The sequence below is a fragment of the Antrostomus carolinensis genome, unplaced genomic scaffold, assembly GCF_000700745.2.
Source record: "Antrostomus carolinensis isolate BGI_N321 unplaced genomic scaffold, ASM70074v2 scaffold12751, whole genome shotgun sequence".
Taxonomy (NCBI): Eukaryota; Metazoa; Chordata; class Aves; order Caprimulgiformes; family Caprimulgidae; genus Antrostomus; species Antrostomus carolinensis.
In genome coordinates this window covers 45,601-55,391 of record NW_010292052.1, presented here as the reverse complement: position 1 = coordinate 55,391, position 9,791 = coordinate 45,601, and the positions used below count along the sequence as shown (strand labels likewise).

The following is a 9,791-nucleotide window of genomic DNA, read 5'->3' as shown; positions in this document are numbered from 1 at the left end:
CCCATGCTGGTGCTGGAATTTGTCAGAAAGGGGTTTGGGGGGGATGCAACATGGGGACAGGCACTGTGCAGAAAAGGGCCATGTGAGAGCTAGTACCACACTCGGTAACTGTGACCCTTCTCACTGTGGAAAGAGGGTTGGAGACCATCCAGTGAGTGGCACTTGGTGTGTGACAGTGATACATGCAGACCTGGACACAAAACCCTCTGGTGAGCACTGCGTGTGGGCTCTCCACTGCAAGGAGCCCACAGTTATGGGGCTGCTCCCCATAACTCCGCTTGGCTTTGAGCAGGGGGTGTTGTTCCTGGAGTGGGGAGGAGGAAGACTGCTGTGCATGCCCAGTGTTGGCTTCCAACATGAGCAGGGAACCAGTCACCTCCTCTTTGCACAGATGCTGACAATTTTAAACCCAGGGATCACCTTTGATCTTGTCCTCTTCCACCTTAAATGTGAAACTATAGCTGCTGCAGCTTGCAGCCATTATTGATTATTTTGTTAAGGTCCCTTTCCTTAACATTTCTTTTTGTCCTAAATTAGATAAAAAGTCTTGAATTAAGAATCATAGCTTAAAAACTACCCTCAAGCTTACTAAAAGCCTATAAAGTTTACTAGTGCTAAAACCTACAAGTTCATTTAGATCAGTCTTGGCAACATGAACCTCTCTAGATGCGAAACCATTTGGACACCATGTTTTCCAACTCTTCTTATTCTCAAACTACCTTCCTTTGCCGCCTTTAGGCCTGGCCTCCTATTTCAAAACTTCAAGTCCATAGACGCCCTGCTTTCTACACCTGGGAGGACTCAAACTGAGGACAAAAAAAAAAAGAGAGAGAGAGAGAGAGAAGTCAAAGGACAACCTGGACAAGAAGAGTCTGAAAAGGTGTGCAGTAACCACGAAATGGAGAAATTATTATATCTGAATTAAGATCTGTGAACTAAATTCCACATATTCCTGACATCCTCTAGGTCAGCTGTCAGAGGCAACAGTGCTGAGTCCCTAATACCAGCAGCAGGGACGACCTCATACACTTGAACTTTCCTCTGCATGACTCAGAGTGTTCCCAAGTCCCTGCACTATTAATACAACTGGAGAGGGATTTAAAAAAAAAAAAAAAAAAGACAGACTTCTACCCTCTGGATGAGCCAAGGACTCATTTAAGAGCAGTTCCAAAACCCTACCAGTAAATTCTCCAGAAAATGTTAAAAGAAACCATTAACAAAGAGCTCCCTTGTTTTAACCATGGCTTCATGGGTTGTGAAATCTCACTAGCTTAAACAACAGCAGTTATATAGGGGAAGGAAGTATGCTCCAGAGTACCCCATATATATAATACTAAATGCACTTAACAAAAACTAAAATTATTTATGAAAGCCAGGATAAAAACACAGTTTAGTGGCAGAAAACCTGCATGGGAGAGGTGATCACAAAAAGCAGCAACATTGACTTAAATAAGTGATATACAGACATTAAAGATTAACCTATAGTTAAATATATCCCATTGTTTACAGATATGGAAATACTATATTTTAGAGATCTAATTTCCAATAGTCATATACCAGTCTTTATTTTCCAAAAATCTTACATTCTTAATAAAGCCTGCAGTTACAGTTTTTAACATTCACATCCTGATTTTCACACACAGGTAATCTCTTCTGAAAACATCACCATTTATTTTAGTACCTGGTGAATGAATTAAGACCTTGTGAATGAGTAAAGAACTAGATTTATTAATAAAAAAGCCACTTAAAACATCAAATTTTGGAAATTTCAATAAAGTGACACTCAGCTATAAACTTTAATAGGGCCAGCACTGTAATGAAAAATTAATGATACTTTTCTTAGAATATGAACATGTCTGAAACTTATTCTCTGAACAAGGTCAAAACTTACTCTTTAAAAAATGCAGCAGCCTAGTGACTTCTTGAATAAATTGAGATAATTCCTCTCTGGCAAAGGTGTGCACTCTCAGACCTGGACAGAGGTGACCATATGCATTTCTAAGGGTAAGAGCAAATCAGTGTCTTGTCCTTGCCTGCAGAGCAGCACAGGTCGTCCCGTCCCCCACCCCCCCCCCCCCCCCCATCCCGCTTTTCTGAAGTGCTGAAGTAGTCTCCAAAAAACAGGATTCATCCCATAGCATTCCTCTCTGAAAAAGGAGGATCTCACCAAACCCCTAAAAATCCGTGGGCAACACGTTCATGGCAGCAGGCAGCTTTGAATGCTGAGAGGAGGACATCCTTGCCCGTTAGCATATTCACTCACTGCTCCTTTATAAATTTATGGATGACAAGAGGGAAAGGGGTCTCACACCCACAGATTTCTAGAAGCTCAGGAGAAAGATGAAGCAAGGCTTATTCTGCGCTTTGACCTTTCAGTTATTTTTCTGGTTTTGTTTTAACTCTTGGTTTCCACTGGAAGGAACTAGGAGTACTTCTGCATCCTGGCCAGTCAAGCCCGATGTGTGCCCAGCCCTGCTGTCTGCACCGAGCTCTCACCATTCCCTTGGCCTTGGCATTCATGGTCTGATCTCCTGGGATACTCCAGCTGAGGAGACAAAAGACTGTTTGCACCCTCCAACGTAGCTATTGGGAAGAGGCAAACTGCTGGCCTTCTGTCCGGGGTCGATCCCTCAACTCCATAGAATCAGTGTTAAAACATCCTTGGTGTCCTCACAGCAAGGCAGGCATTTGGCCTCTGTTCTCCACTTCTATTTCTGTTCCCTTCACTACTCTCCTAGGAATTTAATTTAGACTTTTTTTTGGCACTAAATTTGCCCAGATCATATTTCCTTTAAAGAAACTGACATAAATTTACCTTCTGTGTTTCTTTAGTTTCTTTACATTTTTAGCTTTCTATTTTAGCACTCTATTTTTATCAAGTTTTAGTGTATTGATTTCAAATCCTGTTTTACCGTAAGAATAAGCAAAAAGAGGGAATCAAAGCTCCCTCTTATCACATGTACTCACAATCCTTGCCAGGTTTTTTTCCCTTTAAACTTGAAGAAAAGATTGGTGTCCACAGATATTATTTCTACTGAAGATATAATTCCCTACTCTTCTTCTTTCTAGACTATAAGTCCTTTAAGTGAAAGTGCTGATTTTTCTTAGTGACAAAGAGATAGATGGTAGCAATGTCAACATTGTTTGAGACTGCTTAAGACTGGGGTTTTGTCTGTATAAATAATTCTCTGTCACTTTTGTTCTTAAGGTTACTGGTACTGCAGTATAGCTGTTCTATTCTGACTAATTTGCTCTTCTTGAATTTCTTTGGGCCTGATTTTACAAGCCGATCATTTTTCATTTACCAAAGGCACCAGCCTTGTCTTGTTAAAATGTCTTTATGTGGATAAGACAATTAAATGAAAGAACAAAGATAGCCTGAGGAGCAACAGTAGTATATTTTTGTATTATTCCTTGAGAAATCATGGATAGTTTCATTTAGGAGGAGCTTTCTCACTTCCAGAGATTGGTTAAAAGAGCTAGCTATTCTTTACACAAAACATGATATAATGTAGCTCTGCTTCAGAAGAGCATTGTGGGGACAACACCTTCAAAGCCTGATATTTATTTACTTATTACAGATACAGCATCTGCTTCCTACTGTGAGGGAGAAAGAGTTCTTCTCTACTTTGTTCTCATTTTCAACCACTCTAGACTTTCTCTCCTTACATTACACTGTTATTAAACCTGAGAAATAATGGGAAGTTCTGTTCAACTTACTCTTGTTGATGTTGTGACAAATGAGATAAAACCATTTTGCATAAAAAAACAAAATTTGTGACTTAGGACCCTGTTATTTCCCCACAACCACAGTATAATCCAAAACCTACAATATTCTCCCTGCTTAAAGCAGGTGGTACTGTTTTCCTGCTTAAGCATGTTTCCCTTCTTGCATATGACAGCTTTTAAGATGAGATCCAAACCTTACCCTCCCTGGCCCAGCATTGGCTCCATCTCACTCTTTCTACTCTGAACACAAGAAATTTAGTCCCACAACCTACCATCCCAGTGTCCCCCCATCCTTACAATCTAGGTCTGAAAACTCCATGTATGTGGTCATAACCCAGAAAATCTAATCGTGCAAAAAAGATAAACAGGCAACTATTATTCATTCAAGGAAGAAAGAAGCCATCTAATCCTTTCATGTAGCAAGTAATAGCTTTCTCCAGGAAGATAGTTTAGGAAGAGGAAGGACAGAATTACAGTTAATGTGGTCTTAAACAAAATATTTTCAGATAATTTGAGGTGTCTTGAATTACAATGCTTTAAATTCCTGCCTGTCAAATATACATTTGGTTTATGGATTTGTTCTTTGTGACTGGTTTTTACTAACCACAAGGCAATAGTTTTAAATGTACTTCTTAAAAAAAAAAACAAACAAAAAAACCCCCCAAAAAACATTTTCAATGTTCAAACTCAAACTTTTCAAACTTTCAAACTCAACTTTGCAGAAAAGGACCTTGGGCCCGGTGGACACCCAGGTTGAACATGGAACAGCAAAGTTTCCTTATGCCAAAAAGGCTAACAGTATACTAGGCTGCATTAGGAAGTGTGTTGCAGGTCAAGGGAGATGATCCTTCCTCTCTAGTGAGGCCACATCTGGAGTACTGTGTCCAGTTCTGGGCTCCCCAGTACAGGGGAGACATGGATCCAAGGAGGTTGTGGAGTGTCCATCCTTGAAGGTATTCAAAAGCCATCTGGACATGGTCCTGGGCAACAGGCTCTAAGTGGCCCTGCTTGAGCAGAGGGTTGGACCAGATGACCTCCAGAGATCCCTTCCAACCTCAACCATCCTGCCATTGTGTGAAAGTTTAGGTCACAACAACTGAGGCCCACAGACACATTCTAATCCATGCACTAATGCTGCTAAAAGAAAAGATTTCTATGGCAGATTTTTATGTCATCTTACCTGGAGGTGGAAGTTGTTTGGCCTGAATGTGTCATTTCACATGGCACAGAAGAAGCTATTGCTCTTCATGGGAGCAGGGAAATGTGAAGGTATCTGGCAATGGTAGTACACATTTGAATGCAAGACCTTATATGACTGTACTGGCTCAAATCTGCCCTTAACTCTATAACCAACCAACGATCCAGGTGCAGAAAGGCAAAAAAAGAGCAGTATATGCCCTCCTCCCAACCCAATAAAACTGCTTGCTTCTCACCAATTGACTTTGAATCGAGGATAAACCCTTTAGCGACTCAATATCTGTGACTTAACCTCTGTTCTTGCCATCCACCTGCCAAGCATAAGAGCTCGTCTCCAGTGATGCAGTGATCTTCTGAACCTACTGTTTTGTGGAAGAAGGGAGGCAGTGAAATTTAGCTGCTTCTTCTCTTTGTGGTGCTGCCTGGGCTATGTGCAGGGAAGAACCCACAGAGTGGGATGGTTGCTCTGATGGTAAGGCAGAAAACAGGACTGAATAATTCAGTTCTGCCTCTGAATGATAAAACACACAGACACTTTTCAGGATGGATCATGAAACTGAAAAAAACCCCACACTATGTAGAGCAGCTTCTTGACAGTTCCTCCCCCAAGTCCACATAGCTTTGATTTACCGGACTAGCACAGGGGTGACAGCAGTGGCAATGGTGACAGCAGGAGAATGGTATTGGGAGGACAGTCAGAACTGGGTCTTACATGGATGCAGCACTCGTGCTTGGTGGTTCCATGTGTCGCAGATGCCACCGCAGTCTCTCCTGACTGCTCTGCGGCTGCAGTGGTAATCTCACATCCCTGTCCCCACATGCCTCTCTCAGTGCCCTGATCTGTTCAGTGGAGGAAGCCGAGGCAGGCGTCACCCAGAGCCCTGGTACTGACACCGCCGCCTTGGACAAGGTGCACATTGTCTCACCCTGGCACTGCCTCTCCTATTGGCCCATCCAGGCTGCTACAGGGACCAGGCATCTTTAAAAAGATGCCAGCAACGACTGAGTCGGGTGCACAATCTCTCTGACACCACCAAAAGCTGCTGTGGCCGCTGCCTCTCTCTGCCTCACAAAGCCAATACCATGTGTAACAGATTTGTGGGAACCTGGAAACTTGTCTCCAGTGAAAATTTTGATGACTATATGAAAGAATTGGGTGAGAAATGCTCTCTCTCTCTCTCTTTTTTTTTTTTAACAAGCTTTCCTTAGGAGTGTTCCCTCTTCATCTTATGCTTTACTCATGGATGGTGCCTTCTTCCTGGCCAAAAAAGCACTTTAATTTCTTTTCTAGCATAATTTCTTTCCTTTCCTTTAGCATCTAAAATGGAAAAACAGAAAGGCAGGTGCTGAATTACTATAAAAAATTTACTTCTGAACTAACCTTATCTAATTTGTTTTTCTGTAATATAAAGAATCTATGGAGATGCAGCTTTTTTTACATTTGTCTTTACTGCACCATTAAATTTGTGATTTGCAATAATATACAATATATAATGGAGTTGATGTCTCATGACACTTTGGTTTCAGAGGTCTAAATCTTATGAATGACTCTATCTGTTACTGAAGAATCTCAGGAATGTAATAAATTAGGCATTGTTTTTCATTTTAATGCTGGCTTCATTCCTATATAGCAAGTGCACACACAGTCAGCTACAGCATTTCTTTTGCTATACAAATGATTCACTGAGACACTGATTCCCTTTATTCAAATGTTAAACTGAGTAACAAAAGAACTGCAGTTAATTAATTAACCTGAGTAAATATAGTTTGAAAGTCCAGCTACATATGTTTTTCTGAAGATCTGAACAGAATTGTTTCAGTATAGAATAATTACTGCAAATTGTGTTATACTTTACAGATAACTTTATGTCCTTTTAGATGGGTCTTTTCATCTGAGCATAGCATAGCATTAACAAAGGCAATAACTCTAGCTATCTATCCCCTTTCTGCTTTTATAAAACAGCAATACATCATTAGTGGTCTTCATTGCAATTTGTCCCAGACCTCACAACTTGTAGACAATGAACTGGACTGAAAAACACCAGACAATATAAAAGGCTTTTGGTATGCAATTTTTTTCCTGGACCTCTCTACAGCTCTTCACTCTTATACTTCATTTTTTTTTAATATTTCATATTTGTACTTTTCACTGAGATTTAGATGTAAGGATCCTTAAGGGATGTTAGTAGCAACCTAGAAATTGACCAGCCTCCAGTATATGTTTTAATGAACAAGCACGAGCACATTAGCAGTTCAGTATCCAGTTTCTTTCATGCAGCTGGTTAACGAAAGTGCAGATTCAAAGATTTGTCAGGACTTTTTAAAAAAGGATTTTTACAAGCTTTTATTAGAAATTTATCTTTCCTCTGAATTTTTCTACCCATTCTATCTCTACACAAATTCATTAAGATTTTTAACCATCCATGTTTTTTCTCAGCTAAATGTACACAAGTGTATACTCATGCATATCTTTATTTCTTGCTGGAGGTGCTCTGTATCAACTGAGGCTGCCTCAGCCTCTGAACGCAGTACTTCATTCAAAGAATTAGCACCTCATCTGAATCAAGCATAGGAGTATTCAAGAAGAAGCTGTTCTTTATTCTTCCACTGAAGAATTATGGAAGGATACTGAGTTTCTTGCTTGCTAGAATGTAATGATTGTTTTGTTTCTGATTTCTAGGAGTGGGCTTAGCTACCCGAAAGCTAGGTGGCCTGGCAAAGCCTGATGTGATCATCAGTATGAAAGGGGACATAGTAACCATCAGAACTGAAAGCACCTTCAAAAATACAACGATCTCTTTCAAACTGGGCCAGCAGTTTGATGAAACTACAGCAGATGACAGGAAAGTCAAGGTAAGAGGGCTGATGGACTCTGAGTGGTTTGCATGTCTCCTAGAAGAGCACCAGGAGGAGTTTTTCCTGTCCCCTTAGTGCATTATGAGTTTCCCAAACTATTCAAAGAAAGCACTGAAAGAAGAAATAGTGTGGAGCGGAAACTAATGTTACTAAGCATGTCATTAGCCAAGAACACGGATCTTGCTGAACATAAAGTGAATTGCTACTCTAATCTGCAAAGCTCAGACTCCAGTTTGAAACTCTTCTCTTGTCCTTTGCAGAGCATTGTAACCTTAGAGAAAGGGGCATTGGTTCAGGTGCAGAAGTGGAATGGCAAAGAGACCACGATAAAAAGAAGACTGGTTGATGGGAAAATGGTGGTGGTAAGTTCACACTCCTTGTATGTTGATAAAGGTCAGAAAGAAGCAGCCTTCAGCTTGCTTCTGTCTAAACAGACTGTCAATTTTGGTTTTGTCTCTGGCTTATGAGATATAAATTAAGAGGGAGAAAAACAGAACCAAGCTTAGGAAACAAGATGGAAGGAAATAAATATTGTTCCATACAGTAAATTGTCTTTAAAGTGACTATATTGGCAGAGCTGCCATAAATTGACAGCATACTTACTGGCCTCAAGATTATTATTCTTGAAAGAAATTAGGTTTTCAAATAGCAGAAGCCTGTGAAATGCAAATAAAAGTTTGCAAGTTGAGAACTGCTGTCCATGGAATGGAATGGTTATTTCCTTTTTCCTGTCTTTGGAATAAAGCCTGTCTATCTTAGAAAATGGATTTTACACTTTTTCACACATCTATTTCCACTAAAGCCCACCAATTCACACACTTCTTTTTGCTTTTTCCGCATGAGTTTGCCAGGCACACTAAACAGGTGTTTGAGGTTTATTGCATGAAAGCCAGGAACTCTGTGCCCATGCCTGCCTGCGTGGTGACCTGCTGCAGGGACTGGCAGGTCCTGACATCTCCTCTGAGATGCCCACTGGGATGAAGGGATGGAAGCTTTCCCAGGGGCAGAGGAATGCTGGGGTTCCCTCACCTGCAGTTCAACCTACCTTTCTCTAGCAGCCATGTGAAAGGCATGGGTTGGCCAGACCAGAGTGGTAACATGTTTTAGGAACTCTAATTGTAAGGATCACTACTAAAATTAAGAGTTCATTTTGGATTAAAGAAAGTACTTTATTCATTAAAGTTGTTAAAGAGTAGAGCCAAACTGATTTTGGCAACTTGTTTGAAATCGGCAGCATTACGCCTTTACATGCTAGCTTGTACGGTGGCTGCATTTTGTTTTAGGCTCTTGTACATTTGGATGTGTGATTTTCTTTCACATCTCCTCATGGCTGCATTTCTGCGTAATTTTTTTTAATTATTAAACCATCTTCAAAAAGCAGAGAGGTAGGTTCCCTCTTCCATTGCTGTCCTGCCATCTGTCCCTTGCCTCAAACAAGTTTGTGGAGGAGGTCTCATCTTTTGCAGACTGATGAGGTCTTTTTTGATGTCCCATCACTTCCGTCACATGCATCCTGTGGCTGTGAGTCACCAGGAGCCACTGAAGGCTACTGGGGCAAGAGGATCAGGAGAAATATTTTGTGACTCGTGTGCAAATTTTTTTAGGCCAAAAGCCTGACCTCTGAACTACCCAGGCTACTTCTGCTTCCACAAAAAAATCCTTTGTAAAATCGAAAGTGTTCATGGGCCATGGTATAATATACTAGGTGGGGCTGATATTTCTGTCAAGTCAGCAATAATACCAAGGAAGGTAAATTTGTTTCTGGAAGCTGAGTCTAATTTTGCAATCTATTTGTCATTATATGCCGCATAATTAAATCTGAAGATGTTAAAACAGAAATCACTCTATTTGCAACATAAAAATAGCTTTTATGTTTGCTCTAAAAATTATGTAAATATGTAAAGATGTAAAACGTGACATCTGGATTTACACTGACTTCAGAGATTACTCTAGCAGACACACCTGCCGCCAGCAAAAGGTTTATGTCAATCTTTTCCTTTGTGCTTTAG

General features: G+C 40.6%; 1 protein-coding gene across 1 annotated transcript; it reads left to right on the top strand.

The window, feature by feature from the left end:
* The first annotated feature begins 6,009 nt into the window (after positions 1-6,009).
* On the top strand, positions 6,010-8,128 carry LOC104531811 (myelin P2 protein). The gene is made up of 2 exons (XM_029087178.1): positions 6,010-6,082; positions 8,043-8,128. The coding sequence occupies exons 1-2, from the start codon at positions 6,010-6,012 to the stop codon at positions 8,126-8,128; spliced, it is 159 nt and encodes a 52-aa protein (XP_028943011.1).
* The last annotated feature ends 1,663 nt before the right edge of the window (positions 8,129-9,791 follow it).